A 24255-nucleotide genomic window follows, 5' to 3' on the forward strand; every position below is an offset into this window, starting at 1 on the left:
CTGTTGTAGAGGACGCATGTGCAACCTTGCGTTTGGAACTATGAAGATGCACGATGCCATGGATCCCAGAAGAGAAGATACTTGACTAACTGTCGGATAAGTGGATTGAAGAAGCAGTTGACACTTCCCTCTGATTGATAACCACCTCTCCTCCGAAGGACACACGTTTTCTCTTTCTGTGTCCAGAAGAGCACCCAGGTAATGGATCCGCTGAGTAGGATTCATAATTGATTTTTTGAAGTTGACCTGGAGACCCAACCTGTGCATGAGATGAAGACATATGGACAGATGATCTTCCAACAGAGACGGGGACAAACTCTTCAGGAGCCAGTCGTCCAAGTAAGGATAAATTAAAATTCTTTGCTTTCGAAGGAAGGCAGCAACCACCGCCATATACTTGGAAAACGTACGGGGAGCGGACTTCAGCCGGAATGGAAGTACTGCATACTGGTAGTGATGAACAGACACTTGAAACCTGAGAAATCTGCAATGCCTTTTGGAGATTGGAACATGAAAATATGCATCCTTCAGGTCGATGGAACACATCCAGTCGCCTTGATGTAATTGAGGGAATATTTGATGGAGCGCTAACATTCGAAACTTTTCTTTTCGAATGAACCTGTTCAACAGTCTCAGATCCAGTATGGGCCTGAATTCTGCCTTGGGACCTTTCTGTCGAATATCCAGCTTGAAGCCACAGACACAGAGTTAGGCGTATCTGCGAAGGAGTAGGCTGGAGTTGATGTCCCAAGCAGCCACATCAGCAGTATCTAAGGCACACCTAATGGTGGTGTCGGAAATCAGCTTGTCTTCTGAGACCAGCTTATGCCCTCTCTTATGGTACTCCTCTGGTAGATGTTGGAAGAGCTCCTCAATCTCATCCCAGTGAGCATGGTCGTACCTGGAAAGCAGGCCAATAGATTTGATGAAACGCTAATGATTGGCAGAAAGTACAGCAACACATTTGGCAGCAGAGTCCATGCATTTTGTCTTTGTCTAGCAGAGGGGCATCGCTGGTGCCTTGTATGTATTCCCATTTACGGTCGGTATGCACCACCAGATAATCAGGAGGGAGTTTGGCCCCCACGTAAATAAGGTCTAAAGGGGAAGCCTTGTATTTTTTAATTGACTTGGGTGGTGATAACTCGAGCCATTAACCGGCTCCTTTAAAATACCAGGAGCGGTTTTGAGCATCTCTTTCAGCATGAGCAGGTAATACGTGGAACAGTGAGCAGAGGAAACAATTTAGAAGAGGAAATACTCTTCGGCAGGCTCTTTGTGCATTTCTACTCGAGGATATGCTGCAGTCCTACCCAAAACCTTATGGTATGAAGTGATGTCGTCTGCAGAGGAGTGGTGGGCAGTGTAAAGGTAAGGATCCATATCCCCTGGTGGATCCACATCATAAGAATCCCACAGGTCCTCTTGTGGGGGCATATCGTGTAGTCTGCCCCCCACCGTGCTCACTTATGTCAGAATTTTGTGATCGCTCTGATGTTTATGTAAGTGGGTCAGGCAGTGAAGGAGGTGAAAATGGTGATGCTAGAGGCCGGGGTGGTGGGGGAGAGGGGAGTGGAGTGGAGAGGGGAGTGGAGAGGGGAGTGAAGTGAAGCAGAGAGGAGAGAGGAGTGAGTGGAGTGGAGGCGGGGGGAGAGGAGACAATAATCCACGTTTGGATTCCAACTGACACTCATGCTTCGAACTCCTCCATTGGGTTTGACAGCGGTTTCCGAAGCCACTTCACACCTATGCACCCGGCTTTCCTGGGTTAGGTAACTTGGGTACTTCGGTATCCACGGGTGGGCTGGCTCTCCAACCTTCTGTCTTCTACGGTGTTTCTTCGTAGTCCACTGGGAAGGGTCCCTAATCCTTAAAAGTCCAACCAGGACTTGCATATAGACTTGTATGGAACACGCAGTCGTGTTCCCACACTACACTCGCACTCCATGGGGTCCCTATCTACTCACCGTGGGTGGTTTCTTGGGAGTCCAGCAATTCTAAGTCCACTCCACTTTGTCCTGACTCGAGTCGTCTTTCTTATCCCACTTTTTTAGTATATGGTCAGCCCCCCGGGTACTGCTGTGTATTAGTGCTATTTACTGTGATTTCTTAGCTATAGTATTGTGTGCTTTGTGTATATCTCCGTGTGGGAGACACTGAGACGCACTAGATTGTATTATATAACAAATACATAGTTTTACAAATACCTTGTGTTATTCCCTTTCATTTAATCTATACTATAAGATTGCATTCTGGTAAAACAAACTGCTTTACACTCCTTCAAGACTAAGCCCGAAGGTTGCTCTCCACAGCTCTTATTCACAATAGAGAGTGAGAGAAAAGCAGGTCAGTTGCAATCTCCCAGGTACAATCGCATCACATAGAAGCAACAGCTGCTGTCTAGATATCCCTAGGGAGATCAAGACTGCCAGATAAAGAGGAAGAAAGTGTGAAAGCGGTCCCGCAAGGGTTTACTGCTCTCCCTCCAATCAATCTCCGAACAATGCTTATCGTGACATGCTTCATCATAAGTGTCTTTTCACACCCAGGTAAGATGGTACTACCTGGGCGGACTCAACCAAAGATGTTATGGGAGTTTTTATATAAAGCAAAAGCTGGCCATGCAGGGAACCAGATGAGTGATGTTAAAAATACCTTCAGGTATACCCAAACTATATGCTTATTAGGCGGTTACCTGGGGTATTGCATAAAAACGTTAAACAAATGGGGTTTCTCTGAATGTATTGGTTCAGTTATACCCCCTTTAAAGTGTCAACATGTTTTGGCCCGCACCGTGAGCCCACTTGGGTCTGGGGCCTTCTTCAGGGCTAAATATCTACTGTTAAGTATCCCTGCTCTAGAAAAAAACATGCATTCCTTGCATAAGAATGAGGCCTAATGCGCTCACCAGTATTTTGTTCTTTCCAGTAGTTTTTCTACTGGGTTTTACTATTTTGCAACTCGCGGGTCAGGCGGTTGATGCTGCCTTATAGTCACACTTTCGTCAAAGTACAGACACTATTTCAGTACCTGTGAATCTCGCCCTGCCTGCCGCTTTCTTCCTTTTTATCTGGCACTCTTAATGCTCCCCGCAGTTGCCACTTGGATAGATTTCTAATGTTGTACGAGACCTCTTAAATCACCATAAGTGTTGTCTGGACTGATGCAAGGTGCCCACTCACATTAGTGGACCTCATATACCAGGCCAGCCTCTCACAAAGACAATCTACCTCATGGAGTTCATCCTGCAGATTCTTGAGGACCGGTTCGAAGGCCGATCTTCCCATCCGTACTGAATATTTTGCCGCCGACCTGGGTTTCGACACTGATGGTTTCGGATCCAAAGACTGGGTCGGTGCCGAGCCTGGCGTTGGCTGCACAGAGTGAGTCAGCTTCAAGATATTCTTTGGCGCTGAGAAGAGCTGGCCGTAGGGTCCGAAGTCCAGAGTCGTTGCTGACCATATCCCAAAGGCAGTGGCAGCCCAGAAGCCTGTCTGCCTCTCTGGGTTCAGAGAGGATGAGCGCCCCTTGTGGGGTGTATTCAAGAGGGAGAGGGTGCAGACCTGTACTCACAATCTGTTAAGCTGGCAAGAGGACTTGGATATAGAGGTCGAAGCTGGAACTCTCTTCAAGTGCAAGACCCTCCTTGTTGGCGACCAACGCTCAGGATTATGTTCCCCCTTGAGGTCCTGGGTACCAAAGAGATCTGGGAAGTCATCTCCACCTCTGTGTGCCATCTCGGGTCGACTGGTCTGGCAGTCTCGAAGGGTCTTTTGACCGGAAGGATTGGCAGGAGTCGTAAGAGTCCTCATAGTGCTCGGGTGAAAAGCAAAAATAACACCTATGGTTGATGTCGGCCCAGGGTTATTTCGTGCGACACCGAGGGCAATATAAAAAAGGTGTCTGTTCCATCACAGGCGATGCATGGTGAGAGCGGACCGATTAGAAGGGAAAGAGTCCCCGAATGTTGGGGGCCGAGGTTGAGCAGAGATCTGCCCCAGACAAAACTGTAGGTGTTGACCAGATACAAGAAAAGAGGAGTGCGACCTAATACAATATCGCCAGAGGGACAGGAATTATGATGGCCTAAAAGAACAACCCAAGGGCTTTGATCTGAAGTACGGGTGCACACGTCCTAACCAAACGGCGGAAAAAAAACTATCTAACAATGGAGCAGATGATGAGCCTTGCAAGAAGAGGTGGAGTCACAGTACTTCATGACTCAAGAACAGTTCTTCGAAGAACAACTTGCACACAACCGCGCTCAATACTAGATGGCAGCAGTAAGCACAGCATGTTTATCTACAGAAACACATGCCTCAAACATATATTTTTCTGAAGCAAGTGAAAAGTGGTTACAAATCGCCCTCATGAGCACCAAAGTACAAACTCAATATGTATACTGAAACATGCAAGAGTGAAGTTCAGACAATGGGGATTTCAGTGAACAGATGATGTTGATATTAGTTCTTAAAAGGAAAGACAGTCATTGATGATAGGAAAGCATGAATATATTTAGTCCTCAACATATAAACTGTACATCGACTAACTGCATAAAATGGTTATTTGGCTCACAACTGACAGGATGCACTTTATCCGTAAATATGTCCCCTCCAACAGTAATGAAAACAGATACAAATAAGGTACTCCTTTTATTGGCCAGACTCTTCTACTGACATAGGTCTCCTACAGACAGATCACAATGCTGGGATTGGCATTCTGCACATTAACTTGAAAGATGCTTTATCTATCAAAGGCAATCAACTTAAAGTCGACCTAACACAATACTCTAGGAAAACAAAAGAAACAAAACAATGTATAGAATTTTTTTGAGGCAAAGTAGCATGCTATGTCAATAACTGTTCATGCATTCTTACCTTTCTGGTTTGTCTACCGATTGTTGAAAATATATCTCTGCCAATCTCAGTAGCTCCTTATACCTGATGGATCCTTCCATCTCGCTCTGATCCAAAACAAACCATAAATATTATATTTACTGTTTGCATCCAACCGTTATTTTTTTTATGAAGACAGATAGCGGGCACCCAGTGCCATATGGAGGCCCACTTGAACTATGAGATTGTGAGGCCATGCATTTTTTTCCATATAATTATACATTTACTACATATGCCATCATTTGTTGCACAATCTGCAGATTTTAACAAAAAAAAAGTTTTTTTCAAGCTCAAACAGTTCAAAAGGTACTAAAAATGCGGCGAAATATGTTGCGGCGCAATGGAAGACCAGTTGCAAAGGTTGACTGGTAACTTTTCTGTTGCTTATTGCTATATTTGGGTGTTGTACTGGTACCAATGAAGTGCAACCAATGCCCAGACAACGTGTAAAAATGGCAAGATAGTGAACTAATACCATCACAAATGGGCCGAATTACGCTGCATAAATTGTCTTTTCTTGCCACATAATTTACTGAACCCTGAAGCAAAGTTTGACCCTCCCCTGTCACATAATTCTAGTGGCCCTGACCATTTGCAATTAAATAGTAACAATAAAAGCATCTTCATGGAGGGACAGCAATGATACATAGCACAACTGTAGTACCATAACTCTTACAAAAAGTTAACTCAAACATGGAACCAATATCAGGAAATAAAAAAGGGAACAAAAAAGTTGAGTGCAGAAACAAAGAGACAGCCAAGAAATATGGGTAGGTCAAGGATAGTAGTGATGTACGGACGCCGGGACCCTGGGATTGTGAAAATTGGGAAAACTTATGCCTTATTGGTTAAAGGAAGCATCCCACAAGTGTGAACGGGGGGAAGGTTCACTATTAGGTGCTCAGCTGCACAAACAGAGTGGCAGAATGGGGTCTTCTTGCATTCAGGGTGGTAAGGCATCGTCTGTGGGGCTTGTAGGAAGGGGCACCCACATATCCTCCCACTTCCCTGCACTAGGGTCTTCACGGAGGCCACAGGCTTCTTCTATATGAAGGGTTGTACTCTCGGCTCACGCCCAATGTAGGAGACCTCAGCTTCATTTATCTAGTGATGGTGGAGCTTCCACTTGCTGGTGATGATGTGTTTGGTAAGAAGGAGACCTGATGTACAAATCACAGTGCAGTTTTGTCTGACTTTAGTTGCTTAAATATGCCCAGCAGTCAAAATGCATTACAAAATTATGTGAACTGTGATCCCGAGGAGAGGTGGAGGTCTCCATAGGCATTGTATGGGGTTCATGGTGTGGCGAAATATAACAAAATATTCTGTAACTCTTTTGTTGACCTTTCACCTACCGGTAACAGCATGTAAGATAATAACACCTTAAATTAAAAATAAATGCATGGTAAACTAATCAGTGAGATATTCACAATTTAATGGAGTAAAAGATAGGCTGCCACTACATGTGCAAAAAGATTTAGGGTTTAAAATATAAAGGTCCTTCCAAAATATAGATTTTAATAATACAAATGCTATATGTAGTACAAATATTTTCATAGCTATCCTTTAACCCCTTCGCTGCTGGCCCGATTCCCCTGCTGTGCTGGGTCGCGCACAGCGCCCCGGTGCTCACGACGAGCTCAGCTCGTCACGAGCCACGGTTCTCGTATGCTCATGACGAGCTGAGTCTCGTCACAGCCACGTCCGTTTCAATAGAACGCTCAGCGCAGCAGGGGAATATCCTCACGTGTGAGCGTTCTAACGGCCGTGACAAGCTCAGCTCGTCATGAGCACACAAGAACCGTGGCTCATGACGAGCTGAGCTCGTCATGAGCGTGGGAGGGGTTAAAAGCACGTACTCCAGGGCTCAGCTGGTAATACCCTTATACATGTCTCTCAAAAAGAATACATCTTTGACATTAGGAAGCTTCAAGTGACTCCATCAATTAAAGCCTTTACAGGCTATCAAGTAACCTTTACATTTGCAGATTACCACATTGCACACATTCATGTTTCTTTCAGGCAACATACACCCTGGTAAGAAGGCGTGTTTCTAGTGTTGTTCTCTGTTCCTCCCTTTTTTGCACTTCAGCTGAGGCACCTCACCTGTCGGTATTAACCATCCCAGGACAGTTGTCATTTAACAAAAGGTAGGGGAACTGTTTTTGTTAAACTAAAAAAAAACATATGGGCATTTCGTGCCTCACAGATCCTAGCCACTTCAATCTCTGAATATGCCCGGGTCATAGGCTTCCCATACGTTGAGTTCTGGGAACCCTGTTAATTTGGCTATATGCCGGAGGGTCTTGAACCAGAAAGGTGCCACCTATTGACAGCTCCACAGAACATGGCTGGGAATCAGCTGTAGGGTCCCCGCGGTGTGCACAGGAAGCACTAGCTGTAGGAAATAGTGGAGTAGGCTCTATGTAGTATAACATTTTGTTATCAGTTTAAAACTGGTGTTGCGAGATACCTTATGAAGGTGGGCTTAATCCAATTCTTTTGTGTACAAATCTCCGAGAAATTCCTGCACCCATATATACCAGAGTAAGTCTAATAAGATTTGCATGTTGGTCTGTGTGGCCTTGTAAAGTCAGCTAACAAACCGGTGGCTGTACATAGCCTGTATCAGAAAGTGGATTTCTTCTTCCCAGTCTAAGATGTTCCATTGGACTCCCAAGAGTGTGTTGTACTGAGCCATTTAGGGGAACTGACCCTCAAGGAGGCCAAACTATTCGGTCCGTGAGGAGAAAGGCAGGAGTTGTCATTCAAGAAACAAGTCGCCAAGTGTTGAAAGTCCGGCGTTGTCCCAGTTGTGTAGGGCAGTGTGAGCTAAGTGGACTTGTAGGTGGGGAAGGCCTTGCAGAGGGATCGCGGGGGCATGAGGGCTCAGATGACTGGTGATTTGCAGGCTTCTTGCCAAGCATTGCAGCACCACTTTCAGGAGGCAGAATGCATTCTGAGGAGGTCTTGCCCCCTGGAAAACCATTTTGTAAAGATCTTGACTCCTCCATACTGCAGACTGAATTACCAACTGGTAATGCAATGGGTTCTGCCCATAAAATTCCTCCAGATTTTTTGCTGTTGATTACCAGGTTTTTGACCTTTTACTGTAGGTGAGCCTCTCAACCGTTGATTCATCCATGGTAAATGGACTGCACGCGTTTACCGCCATTGTCCACCTTTTAAGATAAGGCAGCTAAAGTGCAGCAAGGATAAGGAGCACTTGGCTGTTTGCACATGAACACATCTGCGCACATGTAACCTTGCACAGAGGGAACTCTACAGGACTGGATATTAACCTGGGGTAGGCCTCAATATGTTAGTGTACGCTCATAGGGAAAGTCAGTGTGGTCCACTGTCTTGTCCGCAGTGACACTCCATTATACATCTATGGGGAAGACTGCCTTAGAGTGCAGCTACACTTCCTCTTGGCCTACTGAGACCAGTGACGTATCGAACTTGGGAGGATCTGTATGTGAAACCCAAATACAACACATCATCCACTAAAGAAATCCTGGTGTGCAGAAGAATTATTACAACATGCACCAAGAGCAGTGTGTGCTGCGTCTCAAGTTGCAGTGCCTTAATCTGGACCCAACCCGTGGTCTGTGCCTTTAGCAGACATGAATACAGCACAGAGCCAAAAGTGCAGAAAGTCAACAGGCCCTGGGAAAGACCTTTCTAGATATTTTACTGTTGGCTATTCTGTAACTTACCCTGGGTTGGCAGCTATTCATGTTGAGGAATATTATTACCAGGAGGTTAAAGAGATAGTACGTTCACCTTATGAGCAGGAGAGCACTCTAGTGTAGTCTGCTTTTGCACAGAACTTACTCAATGGTTTCTCTCGGATGGAGAAGTGTGCTCAAAACGAGGCATTCTGATAGTGAAGTTCTGGTCAACATCAAGTGAATTGATTTTCATCTTCAAATGGATTCTCAAAGGTAAATAGGATGCTAGAGAAAATCCAACCTCAAATGTTTTTTTACGCTGAACTACACCTCAACATCAAGAATGTGCAGATGTTCTGAAAACCCTTTCCAGCTGTCAGAGGAGGCCTCCAAAGTTCTACAAAGAGTATTTAGCTGCCCTGGCAAAGGAGCCGAGAAGAAACGCGGAGGTAAAAGGTTTCAGGCATTTTCCAAGAAAGATCAGCTTTCCACCAAGTGCTCTTTCGGTCTCTTATAGGGCACAACATTGATTTAAATGGTAGTCTGGATAATATCACACAATCTATGTCTTAAATGATACATTAAAGTTTGCCACTAAATTAAAGGTACATGTGGAAGAGAGCCTGTATAATAGCTTAAAAACAGAAGTCGGGTTTGTTGGGACAGAAACGTTCTCTGTATGGTTGAAGAAGTGTTCTCCTGCCCCAAGTGCCCTACTGTACGGTTGTCCGGATCCCTAATGCTGATTTGTTTTGTCATAGGTAAACACAGATCATGTGTGTGCACCATGACGTAGACCTGTCTCACAGATTGAAGACTTGTTTGACCAGGAGGGCCGTTGAAAGTGCTGCCCTAAAAGAGGTGGAAAACTACCGCCTTCACCAGGGCGAGAAAGCAAAAGACACACAAATGATGGACGGAATGCAGAACAAATCAAACCATTGACCTCTAGTCACAGAGCTGGGTTAAATTAATTTTTCTTTTGCTCACCATGCGACCCCAGTTTAGACCCAGCCATATGCAAATCAATCAGAAACATGCCTCCCAAGACCGGTTTCGGGGTTTCACCTCTCATCAGCCAGGCTAGCTTAAATCCAGTGGCACAGTGCCCACATCTGAGCATACCCGGCACACTTAGGGCAAGAAAGCAAAAGACACACAAATGATGGACGGAATGCAGAACAAATACTGGGGTGAATGTTAAACATTGTGCAGCATTCTGTCCACCAATTGTTCTTTTTGCATGTGTTCCCCTCCCCCACCCCCTGAATGGGATGGGTATACCTAGACGTGGGTCCCGTGCTCTCCATGCCACTGGAGTCAAGCTAGCCTGGCTGATGAGGAGTGATGCCCCGAAATCGGTCCCAAGATGCTTGTTTCCAGTCCGGGGAGGACCTGGCCTGGCAGTTCGGCTGGACTATTCCCAAGGGGAGTAGGGTCAAGACTGGTTTGCATATGGCTGGGTCTGTCCTGAAAAGGCATGGGGAGCAGAAAATTATGGATTTAGCCCCAGATCTCTGTACTGGAGTGAATGTTGGACAGTGTGCAGCATGCTGTCCATCAATTGTCCTTTTTGCATTCACCAGGGGTTAAGCAGCGTGGGAGCAGTGGTGGAAGCATACTGTGAATGTTAGACATTGTGGAGCATGCTGTCCATTAATTGTTCTATTTGCATTCACCAGGGGTTAAGCAGCGTGAGAGCAGTGGTGGAAGCATACTGTGTAGGAATCTGTAGTAGTAAACAGGTTATTTTATCCTGTGTCACTGGACTATAGGCTCACTAACCTTTTTTGTAATTTATTTTGTTTTTTTGCATAAACAATAACAAAAAAAGAAAAAAATGTTTATTTCACTCACAAGTGACATAGTGATAAATATGCAATAATGTTTACAAGCACATAATGTTTCAGTAATCTACTAGCAAAATACATTTCCACTCTTAGTCTGTCATCAGTGTCTCGGGCAGTGTATGCCGCTTGAGTGTGTGGTTCCGAACGTGTTCCCTTCCCAGTATCCGAGCCAAACAGAAAAAACGGAGACCACCTGCCCTAGGACCTGGAGCACCGGCGCCTGCCAGCTTGCCAAGAACAGTGTGCCCTGTAAGAAAGAGGAGAGTTTTGGAAGAAGAGTGGCCCAGTGGGGGGCCCTATTGTGAGCACTCCCTGTGCGAGGTGTGAGGGCTTGGTTGTGTAACGATCGGGTCGCAGCCCATGTGCAGGATTGTTTTGGTGACCTTCGTATGCCAAGCAAGAGATGCCATAGATTGAGTTGAGTATCGAGAGCTGTGCAGAGGGTGCCAAGCCCGTACTGCATCATTGCGGTGACCCTGTGTGCCAGAGGGTTCCACTGGCAAAATAATTGTGTGAACGGTGTGGCAGGATTTGTGAACACCTTAGCGGTGACCCCACATCCCAGGAGGGGCTGCTGTTATGTGTGCAATTGCACCGGAGGAGTGTATGTTGCAAACAGAGGTACTACAGCAACCCCCTGTGTCAGAAGGGGCTGCGGGGCCAAATCACCAAAGACTTCAGGTCGTAACCGGGGACTGGAGTGAGTCTGTGACCAGCAGGCCTCGGTGCATCACAAGAGTCGCCCTGACTGACCTCGAGGACGCTGCACCCTCGCTCGGCTCCAGTCGGGAGCCAAACAATTTTGATCTACCCCCCTTTGAGAAGCAGAATTAAAAGTAAAACTTCCACGTGTTTTTCAGTAGCTATTACCTTTGGGCCACTTCAAATATGCACTGTTACCATATCAAGATTTTCAATGATGCCTTGTTGCCACATAATAACCAGTTTGTATAAAACCCAGTTGGTACAAGAGGGCCAGTTTCAATTATGCAGAAAAAAGGCTTAAGACTATACAATCAAGAAGCATCGAAACACCTCCAAGCAAGAGCAATGTTGAATGTAAGAAGCTATCCCACTCATTCAGCAGTTAACACTAATGTTTCTGAGAATGATGTCTGTGTGTTCTCCAACAAACCAGGTACTGTAATGCCTGGACAAAGACCAGAACTGTGGCAGTTGTGCACCAAGTGAATTAAGGGACTTTGCACTTAGTAAAAGAAGAATTCTTTGAATCTCAAACATGTAAATTAATATAGAACATCCTACCTTAAAGTAATCGTTTTTCTTCAAGCTGCTAAGAAAGCCACTCCACCTTGGATTATCAAATGTACTTCTCCTATTATCGGATGAGGAGCCAGTGCATTTGGAGCACATAATTTCAAACCCATGCGCCTGAAAGAGAGACAGATACATTATTAATTGGAAGCATGTTATGACTCCCACTTAAAAATAATAATAATAATAACTGCAAAATGGGCATGCAGTTTACTGAATGTAAACGGAAATCTGCAATTTCAGCAAAATAATATGTACAAAGGTGTAAATAGTATCCATTCCTCTATCGGATACCCTGTTCCACAAGAATATAAAATGTCCTAGCTATTGTGAAGGAAAGTTCCAATTATATTAAGGACACAGAGCGAGGATTATGCAAAAACATTCTTCTTTTTATTGCTCAGCAGCCAAAACCAATATTATATCAACACAATAAAAGACTACAAGTCCCATGATTTTTTGTTTTTTTGAAGAGACGAAACAGTCCAACCATATATAACATCCACCAAGGAAAAGCCCTTCCTTTTTCTTCGCTGCTCAGCAGCTTGTTAAGTCTTGACATAGAATTCACAGTGTTTCAAATACTTGTATTATATTTGCAGTACATCATTCCACTGCAGACTTCATCAATAGTGGCTCACTCATCAAACTTAGAGTTGGCCACTTGAACAGAACCAACCTATAACCAAATACCTGCCCCCTTCCTCTTTGTACTCAAAGGTGAGGTTGCTTCTGAGCTGGTGGTGGACTCCAACACCTATATGGAAGGATTTCCAATGCAACTGATAATATCAATCATTAGTTGTAAATGCTAAAGGTCCAGCACCCTAAGTCTTGGTAGGCTAAAAAGTGCAATGTCTATTCTAGCAAAGCTTTTCAGAGGTGGACCACAAATCTTGAAAGATGTAGGTTCTGAAATATACATTGTACACAAGTGCTCCAATGCCAAGATTTCCCAGAATTCGTGATACCACTGCAGAATCAATGGCACAGTGTATTTCTTCCAGATGCTAGTTATAAGCATTTTACCTGACCCCTCCATTTGATTCTTCTGCAAATCATGGGATGTCATATTAGGGGCAACATGATCCCTCAAGCCGAACAGAACCAACTGGGATCTATTGAGCCAAATACATAATTTATCAACCCCATGATCTCTCCTAAAAAGACCAGAGCCTTGCAAAGTTCCAGCACATGTGGAAAAAGGTCTCCCCCACCCATTAATTCTCCGGCATATGTGGATAAGGTACATGCACTTAATTGCATGTAATGATTTTCCCTGTACTGAAGACACTTCTAACTGCAGAACAGTTTCCCACAGCTGATCCCCTTACTTGTTTTTTTTGGGCTGCTTAGATCTCTCGTTCACAGAGATTTCCACTACAAGTTCCCTTTCCTCCATTTCTGATATGGCGACGAATACAAATCCCGAGTAAAGATCAGGCTGAAATGTATTGAGGTGAGGAGAGAAGACAGGGATATGATTAAACCTCCTTCTGCACCACTAGTTGATCCCAAGTATCAAATACAGCTCTAGTAACGTCACATAGAGACATGTTAGGGGTCCTATTCTATTTCAGCTGCCAGAACAGGCGCCTGACGGTCCTGCAGGCTACCACATGGTTTACCCACTTTTAATGAATTCTTGGCTGCTTTCAACTCACATTATTCATTGATGTGCTGTTCTATACTATAGTATTGAATTAGGCCAGGCTAAAACTCCTTTTTGAGTGTGAGTCATCAGTTTTTCTCTACAGTCTAGGCACTTTCCCTTCCATGCAGCTTTATGATCACCGAGTGTAAAGTTGAAGAGGTTGCCATTTCAAGGTGCTTTGTATGAGCGTGGTGTACCATTCTTGTGCTTAGTTTTTACAAATCCCAACAGTTTGAAAACTATCCAGAAAGAGCTAAAACCACAATATAATCTACAAACTGAATTCACTGGTATGTACATAACTTTTTAATTCTTTATAAAAATTACATTCAAAATGAAAATGTATATGGGAGTTTGATAAAAAAAAGTATCAGTGATATGAAAACATATATATGATGAACTGTATGCATTAGGGGGTATGTTTAAGAACTATGTAGTGAATGTTTTGGGAAGTAAGAAAAAGATGAATTATTGCCTCTATTATATTGTGTACTTTACTGAAAAATAATAGTATTGTCTTGTGGAAAGCTGCAATGAGGAACTAAGAATGTTTTAAATGTCTAAAAATTATGTGAAGAAGAGATACATCTGCATATAAAAGATGAGAACATGTCTGCTTGCATGTGGATTAGTAAGACGTAATTCTTGTTCAGCATATTTTGGAGAACAATTGTACTTTTGTTGCTTCATTCCAAGTATTGTTTTCTGTGAAGCTCACTTGCTTAAGGTCATCTGTCTGTATTTTCTTCAACCGTACCCATTTGGAGAAGAAGAAAAGTAGCTGGGACAGATCTAACGGTTGTATCTTTCACACTTTCTTACCTACTTTCCCATACTGGGCAGGTCAAAGTATAGCCATAAATTACTCCCATCGCTACTTCCTATTTCTATTTCTTGGGACATCACACTACATTCTCCCCTACCCCTCTTTCTACAGCATGTCAGTTCCCTCTCCCCCCCCCCCCCTCCCCCTTTCGGTTCAACCTTTTCTCTCTGGCTATCCTATTTATTAAGGCCACAGTTATTTCTCTTCTGTTGGGGACGTGGACTACTTCTCCTATCACTTTATTTTATTCGCTCTTCACCCTTCCTTATAGTAGTCTATTGGGTCTTTTACCAGACTCTTATGCCTTTTATCCATCCCCACACACTTCAATTTCAGCTGTTTCTCCTTTGCCGCCTTCTTTGGCCCTTTCCTCCTCCTTCTCATCCAAGGGATACATTTCCTATATCTAGTATATTCTTCCTGTTTTTTTATATTCATTGGGTATGTAGATATGGAAACACTTTACAGGACAGATAACCGAAGCACTTCCTCTACTTCCTGATAACCGGGGTTTTCAGTTGATAGTTTCGCTTCTTCCACAGGCCTTTATAGTCATGGCATATGGTCTCTAATTTGTTTTAGTTCGCCCACTATAATTTGTAGCTGGTCTTTTGGGGATTTTAAACCATCAATATTCAGCATGGACAACTCCAGTAAACCTTGCAAAGTTTTTTGTAGTATCGACATTATGTCCAGCATAGAGACTGATGGCATTGTCAAAATCACAAAATTCAGAATAGAGTTTTGTGCTGCTTCTTAGTTACTTTAGCTGAAAACGGTTCCACTCTCCCCTTCCGGACCTCTCCTGAGGGGTTCGTGGATGCCAAGATACAATGCTCACTCTCTCCTCCCTCTCCTTGTAAACCTCTGCCCTCCAAGAGACAAAGAGCTGAGGTGATGAAGACAGCCTTGGTTCCAGGAAAAATCATTTTGACTCAATAGTTCTTGAAAGTTTGGAAAGGGTAACTGTAGCCCCAACGATAACTGGTTGACATGCTCACTCTGAATTGATTGCTCTTCACCACAAAACTTGGATTCCGACAATAGTTGCTTTCTTTTAAAGTGTTTCCCAACAAAGTCCTTAATCGATTTAGTAACTGATGCTCTCCATGACTCACTTTGCATGGGGCTAGTATTTATGGGTTGCGTCTTTAGGGCTCCCGCTCTGTCTTTTATTTCTTTTCCATAGTTCCCTTCCTTCTCCTCCATGTTTTTATTTCCCCCTTCTATTGTGTTGTCCATTTTTAGACAGGTGTTCTGCCCCTTTATTAGGTATTTAATACATTATCCCCATCTTAGGTTTTTATCTGGCACCAACAGTAGAAGCAGAACCAACTGTTTTACTCTGATATCTAAAGGAAGCCCAGATTCCAGAATTTCCCATAAGTAACAAAAGTGTGCATTCATATGAATACTGGTAGGACCCTACACTTTAGTGGTTTCATAGATAATTGTTTATTGGATTCTAACATTAGCAAGCAAAAATTAACAGAGAAACATAACCTACAAATAACTCCACTACACAAAACAACACCATTCATTAAATGGCGTCATAGCTTGCATTCAAGTTTGAAGCTCATGGTCAGGTGTTTTTACTGTGGCCCACTCAAAAGCAGAGGATTCCTTGTCATGCTGGAATAAGTGCTCTTTTATGAGGTTGTCCTGGCTTTTCCTGGCATATGGAAAATTCTGAAATCCAAAATGTTTGTGTAAGAGGTAAGAATGGGGAGAATGGGGTGAATTAACCTCTGACAAGAGATCACCAGAGTTAGAGTTTCAGAGGGAATTGGGCCATCCACATACCTCAAGAAATGGGAAACAGTACTTCACTATGTTTGTCAAAAGAACACAGATGAAGATAAACCTTACTCAATCAGTGCAATGCAGAGTTTGTTGGACCAAACACCCGGTCTCATCCACTCTCCGGAATGATTCCACTGTCAGACAATTTCCATTACAATTTGGAGTGCAGGTGCCATATCATCAAGGGCGACTATTCCAAATGCAGACATGCTGGACAGTTTGGAAATGGTTGTACACAATGTCTTTTGAATTTGTGGATGGGCATTTGAACACTGCAGATGCTGAAATACTGATTGCTCTATTTATGAAAGTCAGAATACTTTTCTGAAAACTGTTTTCCCAGATACCTTATGGAAATGTTTACCCACCTAAACATAATTGCTCTGGTTGGGGTAAAACTGTAGAATGCTTCTCTTCTCTAGAACTGTCCAAGAGGCACATGTATTGCTTTGGAGGAGACTAAGATGCTCTTGTGGTGAGAGGATCTTGCGCTCACCATCTAAATTATGGTTCCTCTACCACCTCATAGCACCAGAGTTACTGCTTCTATTAAGACATATTGGATGGTCATGACTAATGTCTTCGTCTCTGGGTGAATGGTTGTATACCATCTAAATGTCAACAAGCACGCCCGCGCCAATGTGATCCTAAATGTGATGAATTGAGCCGTGTCTGAGGGTAAGGTGGGATGGAGGAGCAGCTGAAGGGGGAAAAATCTCCAGTAGGGCACCATCTACTAGAGGACTTACTGAAGCCCAAGGACTTAGTTGAAAAATAGGCAAAGAATCTCACCTAGCTGTTTTCTGATACGTTTTTCCTGGTAGCTTCAACAAGTACACTTACTTTACTAAGGGCAATTTTCCTGTGGTTTTTCTACATTTCCTGTATTTGTCCTGCTAACAGGTAAAAAACATTTTGTAGAGAATCTCTAATTTATTTGTGAAATATACCTAAGCTGCAAAATAAACAGCTGCCAGGAGTTTGGGATAGTTTAAGATATCATTTACGTGCTATCTAAAGTTGCAGCTTTAAATTATTATTTTCAGTCAAATATTGTTTAGTTGCACAATATGGTCTTGGAGCCCTTATAGAATCGCCTCACAGCAAAAAAAAAGATTCCATTTCATATGTAAGTGCCAAGACCAGCATAGCTCTTAGAGGTTTTACGACGTGAGGTTTTACGATGTGTGTTTGAGAATATGTTTGGTGTCCTGTGTCATAAGAGTTATATTTGGATTCTAAGGCAAGAAAAGGATGCAGAATTATACCATTTTTTTAATTAATGTTATCCCAGTAGCAATAAATAAGCTTTCTCATCTATGTAAAACTCAAACTTCAAACCACAGGAGGGGCAAGGAACACAGGAGGGAAAATGCCGCCTGCCTTTGGTAATTCAAACATAAGAAAAACAAGCATTTTCCTGCCACCCTCCAACTCTTGTGGAATGAATTGCATGAACTAGAGACTGTACGCCAAGTTATTCTTGTTCTGGAAAATTCTAAAGAACAATCTTTCACAATCTCTGGTAAATACAAACATTCTTTCCCCCCACCTCCTGCATTCATATGTTAATTCCCTCTCCTGGCAATTCAATTGTTGCCAACCTTCTTTTTTTAATTTTATACACTCAATTACACCGTTAAGATACTTCACTGTTAATTGTAAAGTGCTCTGAGGCACCTAGGTCTAGGTCTGTGCTGCAAATTACCTAGGATAATAAATCTTATGTTCTTTGTATACAGGTTTCAGAGAATTCTTCTCTGTACAAAGAAAGATCCCCTGCCCATCTATGTTCTTTTAAAAAAGTGGGCCGATCAGCTGGGGACCATTCTAGATCCCAGGATCCTTCTTTGACAGTACAGCCAGAGTTTGGATTTTTAGAAAAATAGGATCAACTCCACGAATTAGATAGTTCTGCATACAGAAAGCGGATACATTGCTGTCATGGCAACTTCCAAAAAGGAATGAAAGCTGTCGCCACCTGGATTAAGAACAGCTGCCTGAAACTTAACTCCAAGAAAACAGAGGCCCTCATCCTGGGCTCCACCCCCTCCACATGGGATGGCTCCTGGTGGTCCCCCCACCCCAACGGACCACGCATGAAACCTCAGCATTATACTGGACTCATTGCTCAAAATGAACTGCCAGATCAAAGCTGTAACCTTGACCTGCTTTAACACCCTCCGCATGCTTCGAAAGACTTTCAGATAGATCCTACATGCATCCAGAAAAACCGGCACACATACGCTCATCAGTAGCAGACTAGACTTCAGCAACACGCTCTATACTGGAATCAAGAAGAATCTCCTTCGCAAACTCGACTCTCACTAATGCTGCAGTCAGACTCATCCTCAACATCCCCCGCCACAGCCACATTTCCCAAAACCTCTGCGATCTCCACTGGCTCCCAGTCGAAAGAAGAACAACGTTCAAACTCCTCACCCACTCATACAAGGCCCTGCACAACACCGGACCAACATACCTGAACAGCCCCCTCTCCTTCCACGCACCCAAAGGACACCCCCCCCAATCAGACAACTTCTCGCTGGCCACCATCCCTCACATCCACAGGACCAGAACAAGAGGAAAGTCCTTCTCCTACCGCCCAGCCAAGGCCTGAAAAGACCTCCCCCTCCACCAAGCACCCACACTGTCCCAGTTCAGGAAGGACCTCAAGACATAGCTCTTCGGATGACCCCAACACTCAAACGGGACAGCCTCCCCCCCCCCCACACACACACACACACACACACAGCGCCTTGAGACTCTCATGGGTGAGTAGTTACGCTTCAACAACCCTGATTGATTGCTTGATGGCAGAGGCAATGTGGCTCAATTGATTAGATTTAGCACTTCTCAAGTTACGGCACTTAGGATTCATTTAAGTTCAATGATTAGAGGTCTCAGGAGAACAAAAGGAGCTCCCATTGTGTTATTAATGGGGCACAAGGGGCATAACGGCTTCATACCCAAGAACAGGTTGATGTTCTGATTGTAGTCTGTACCCTACAGATGGTTTCTGCATCTGTACCATCTACACCACCAGTTACAGGAAAGCTCACAAAGACTTTCAGCCAGAATAGAGATTTTCTACAATGGTGGTAGTCTTGCACCTCTGGAAAACAAGCTAATTTAGAAACATAGTTTCCCTTGTGACAGAGAGGATGTCCATGGAGGCTGAAGTGGTACAATATACGCCAGAGACTTGTGTTTTCCTGTGTGCATATCAATCAGTCCCTTCTATCTTTGGGTATAGGTATAATCTATGGATTCATATGGACTGAGCAATTGAAAGCTTCGCTTTTAAGATGCAGTTTTTCCTGGAGATATCAACAGGAGATCTGGAAGCACAGGGGAGTAACCGGATCTGGTCAACATTTGGAGGTCACATATAGGGTGATGAGGATTTCTATATCTTTCAGGGATTTACTATTCTTCAGCATTTTAACCAACATGATCAGAGGTTAGAAGCCAACATGGGACACTCAGATGGACTGCCTTAGCTAATGTGATCATTATTTTGCTTCATTACCTGTGGTGTATATCACTGAACTACTTGCAGAGGTGGTGCAGATTAGCAATTGTGTATAGAATATGTTTAAGGCATCGTGCTTGGGGTGCATCCACTAGGTTGCCCCTACCTGGAGTGGACGAAGCACAGGGTTCTATGGGTGCTTGTATACTCCACTAGTAGGGTGTGAACAATTTTTTTAGGTAGCAAAGAAGCAACCAAAAACAAAGGATAAAAACACAAGGTTGATTTTGAAGTTGGCTTTTTTACAGGAGGTGTAGTTTGTCTAGTGCTACAAAACAATTGAGCCTAAAGTGTCAGATTTACTACTCGCTCAAGAGAGCTTAATAAGTAATATGTAGCACGCATAATGAGATGTCTCTATGTTTGATACCATATCCGCGAAAAGAGCAATTAAACTACGTCCATTTCAGGATGGTCAACACAGGAGGACACTTTGGGGGCTGTAAATTATTCCAATGATTTCAGTTTTAAAAACTGATCAAGTTACTATCCTCCGTAGTTCCTGATAATTTAAACCAACAGAAATAAGCATCTGGTCTTGCAAAAACACAAGGGTTTCCTATACTAACTTGAAGGAGAGCTGAATTCCTATTAAAGACAGAGAGGCAAATATTATTCCATTCAGTCATGGTGGAAAGTCTTCACTCAATTGTGGTATACCACTCTAGTTACTTTATTGATGACATACTGACAGCTTTAATGACATGTACTCATTAGCTATGGTCTGTAACAGTGTCTGGTCTATAGAAGCCCTCAAAGGTCCCTCAAATTGGTCATAAACTATGGGTGTCCTCGACATCATTCAAGTTCAAATGCCACTCTTGTTTAAGGACGGGAAATAAGGATTTTTGTGGGCGGTTTTGGACTTAAGTAAACGTTTCATTCAAAAGAAAAGCGCAATACTTGAATTTGTAGATGTCACAGAATTGAGTCTTCCTTTGTGTTACTACAATATTCCCTCCTTTACTGCCTGGTTGAATGTTCAAATCTATTGTGGCATAATTTACTTCATGATACATTTAATGGCATTCTTCCCTCCTTCTTGAAGAATGGGGATGCTATTGCCACCAGATGTGGACAGAGTGACAGAAAAAAGCTAGTGGCAGCATAGACCGAATACTAAGTTTTCTCGATTTTTCATTTTCTTTAGCGTTAGCCTAATTTTATTGCAAGAATAGAAACATTGAATATACATTAAATGCTTGAATTAATCTTCCTTAGTAGAAAACCATAACATGCAAATTATTATAGACCTATAACGATGAATTTAGCACTTAAATATGCATCAAGTGAAAATCTATTCAGTCAACCTCTCTCTTACTCTGCAGACAGTTATCACCTATCCTTTTCTGATGGAAATGCTTGCCTTTACGGTGGTACTGAAAAGTGAGCAAAGGACAGATAAGTTTGTTATTTTAATTGTAACGTTCTCTAGATGTATTAGGAGTGCCACCGCCTTCTAGTGAGTTAAGCTGACTAGTGTCTATGACCCTACTTCCAAATAGGTTTTCTCCAAAAAGTTATAAAAGCTTGCATGTGGTCTCATCAATCATTTATACAGAAACATAATAACGTCTATTTTTCTCCCTATTACAGTTCTTCATCTTAAAACTTTTGTCATGCCATCGGTTTTATCTGCGTCTTTCGAGGCAAACCATACATTAAAAAAATGGACAAACAAAACAAAAAATAGTACCAATTTCATTCCTAGGTCGGCGGCTTTGAATTGAGGGTCGGTGCAAGAGGGCAGTTTGTACCCGCTACGTCTGTCAGGAATAAACTTTTGTTGCATCAACTGTGCATATAAACACTTTGTGAAGGTTACCTGTAAATGCAAAACAAAACATTTATATATGCATTAATCTCTCAAATCCAGTAATACTAGTGCAAAAACAGCATTCTATTTTCACTATGTAGGTGTAGTTCAGTTGTGAAACTTTGTTCCTATTTAAGCTTTCTTTAAAGATTATTTTCATATTTGTTCGAACATTAATGTTTACCCAAAGATCTCAAGTTGTTTCTTAACAAAACTTCACTGCAAATGTACCTTTCACTTTTATCATTAACAATTCTGTGAACATGCAGAAATAACATTTGAACATCTGCCATATTGGTAGTATAAAAACTTGTTGGGAGGAAATCTCATTCTATTGTCTGTTTCCAAATGTAAAACTGTAAAGAAAATCTGAACTGGTTTGTGTTTCAGTCTGTATTGTACAGGGTATGAGGCATTTCATTTTACTAGGCAAATGGAGGACCCTGTTTGGAATCTGTGAGAAATTGGGTTGTTGGTTGACTGGTGTTAGAGACCTGGTTAAGCAGCAACCAAAATTCTTGTCAGGGTAAGGCACATGCAACCCCCAAATGAATCTGTGCTCAACCCTCTGGTAGCTTGGTACAGAGCTGTCAGGCTTAACTTAGAAGAAATATGTAAAGTATCTGTGCACCACTTCAAACAGTGAAAACAATTCACAAAAAGATTCCACCCCAAGTTAGAAAAGTAGATCAGAATTTAATAAAGGAAACAAGACCAAAACAACAAAAATCCACCTACAACTCACAAAGAGCCAACTGCGGCTATCTGGTCACACTGGACTAAGTCAAAGTCACAAGTTCAGGCCGACCATGATGGAGCGCATGTCCACTACAGTCCCAAGTTAGTCCTGCTGCAGGTTCACCATCTCAAGTTTTCTACCAAGAGTCCTGTTTGCATTGGAGAGGGCAACGTGGAACAAGGAGTGCACTGCATAAGCCTGTTGATGATAAACTAAGAACAGGCTGGGTGTCGCGGACAGGCGGGCTGCAGCTTAGTGTTGGCGGTCCCCAGTGAACGGTCAATACTGCAGTGCGAAGAGATGGGCTGACGGCGTTTTGCGCTGATTTTCAGTGCGAACGGTATGGTCTCGGTGTGAACAGGCCCGTTAGTGGAGAAGTGTGGCTCAATGGTTAGAGCGGCAGACCCTGATGCAGAGGTCTAGCCCGGGACCAGGGTTCAATTCCCCGCCTCGGCGGGTCTTGGGCTCAAAATTCCACGGACCTGATAATTCTCGCCTCGGTGCCTATTCCAATCATGTAGTCCCACTCTGCAACTCTGGGCAATAGCTTGCTTAATCTCCACAACGGCCCCCACAACGCTAAGGATGCCTGGCCTCCACCTTGGGGGTGCCCAGGAGTGGACACCTCACAGGGAAAGCCAGAATGGGTTCCACAGCGGTATTCGTACAAGCGCCTTGAAACTCTTGCGGGTGAGTAGTGCGCTATACAAGTATCAATTTACATTTTACATTTGAATAGCCCAAAAGCTTAATTTAGGCTCGCTGAGCCACAGCAAGGGTCCAGGACCTGACAGGTACCATTTGGGGAGAGGAACTCACTGCAGCTGGATCCAGGAGTGGGTTGGGAAGCCTTTTTTGTCTCTGAGGCTCCGATTAGGAGGCCAGCAGACTAGCCATTGGAGTCACTCTGGGGTCCTGTGTTCAATATGAGGTTGCAGGTCCAGTTCTTCCTCCCCAGGCAAGAGGGCCGCAGGCAGCAGATCAACTCAGCAGGGCAATAGTTCATTCAGAGAGGCAGTCCAGCAGAGTGGCAGTCCTCATAGCAGCACAGCAGTCCTTCTTCCTGACAGAGTATCAACAGGTCCAGAAGTGTACTGTAGAGTTGGTGTCTGAGGTTCTCTTTTTATACCCTGGAGTCCTAGTTCTTGAAGGTGGGAGAATCTTCAAGACAGAGGCTTTAAATATGCAAGGAATTCCCAGCCTTCCATGCCCAGACTCCAAGCTGGCTGCAGTAACAATGTGCGGTAGTTAAGCCCTTAGTTTGAAGGCAGAGCACAGGCCATTCAGTTGTAAGTGGGGCTGTCTACAGCTTCGCACCACATCCTGCCAGCAGATGACCTGTTCAGGCACACCTAATCCCTCTATTGTGTGGCTGTCTGGGAGGAATTCATAAAGTCTAACTGTCTGCTACAGCCAGTCATGTGACCCAAGACAGGCTACAGGCACAAAAGGGCTAAGGGCAGGAAAATGCTTTCTAAAAGTCTGTACAAAGGGGTTGGGTCTGTTTGATCAGCAAGGTAAGACCACATTTAAATATAATGACAACATAGAACCTTGAAAAATAACTATTTAGCCAACACTGTTATTCATTCTTTGCAGATCAATACATTTAATTAGCTTGATCTAATTGTTGATGAATACAGTAGCTTAAACATTCATTTGCGTGAATTCATTTTGCATGAACAAATCATAGACATAGGATAATATTGCCAAAAGTTGTGTGAGCTATTTAGTCCACAAAAACGTTAAAAATCAAAAAAACAATGCTTTACACGCGTAAACATTTTACATTACACATAAAAAACAATACACCAGTCATACATTTTTAAACAGGAGGAGTCTGCAGTTGTAACTCAGTTGTTTAGACTACAGAAATGATGGCATGTGAAGGGGTTATAACAACTAATTTATTTTAACAAAGACCAGTCACCTAATTTGACTTTTTCTGGGTTGCCTTTGTATGGTTGCTATGTCCAACAACTCCCAAATGAGTAGAGGTCAAAGTGTTTCGAACATCGGGATTTTGGGGTCTCCTCAGGAGCAAGACTGGGTTTGACTCTCGTTTTGGAATATAGTCCCTCTTTGTCCTGTATGGTTGAAAGACAAAATAAGTTTTCAAAACAACTGCTCTAGTTGCAGGTGTTCACTGACTAAAGCTTGCAGTGTGTTCAATATGTGCGATCACTTA

At 43.2% G+C, this 24255-nt stretch overlaps 1 protein-coding gene across 1 annotated transcript in view; it reads right to left on the minus strand.

Annotated features, from left to right (window-relative positions):
- Positions 1-24255, minus strand: part of ECD (ecdysoneless cell cycle regulator) — a 285220-nt gene that overhangs the window by 184516 nt on the left and 76449 nt on the right. The window contains exons 7-9 of the mRNA XM_078643094.1: positions 21209-21337; positions 11686-11811; positions 4878-4963 (exon numbers count right to left, since the gene is read on the minus strand). Coding sequence (XP_078499220.1) covers positions 4878-4963; positions 11686-11811; positions 21209-21337 — 341 coding nt within the window. The remainder of the gene's footprint in view (positions 1-4877; positions 4964-11685; positions 11812-21208; positions 21338-24255) is intronic.

This window comes from Lissotriton helveticus, chromosome 5_1 (assembly GCF_964261635.1).
Source record: "Lissotriton helveticus chromosome 5_1, aLisHel1.1, whole genome shotgun sequence".
Classification (NCBI taxonomy): Eukaryota; Metazoa; Chordata; class Amphibia; order Caudata; family Salamandridae; genus Lissotriton; species Lissotriton helveticus.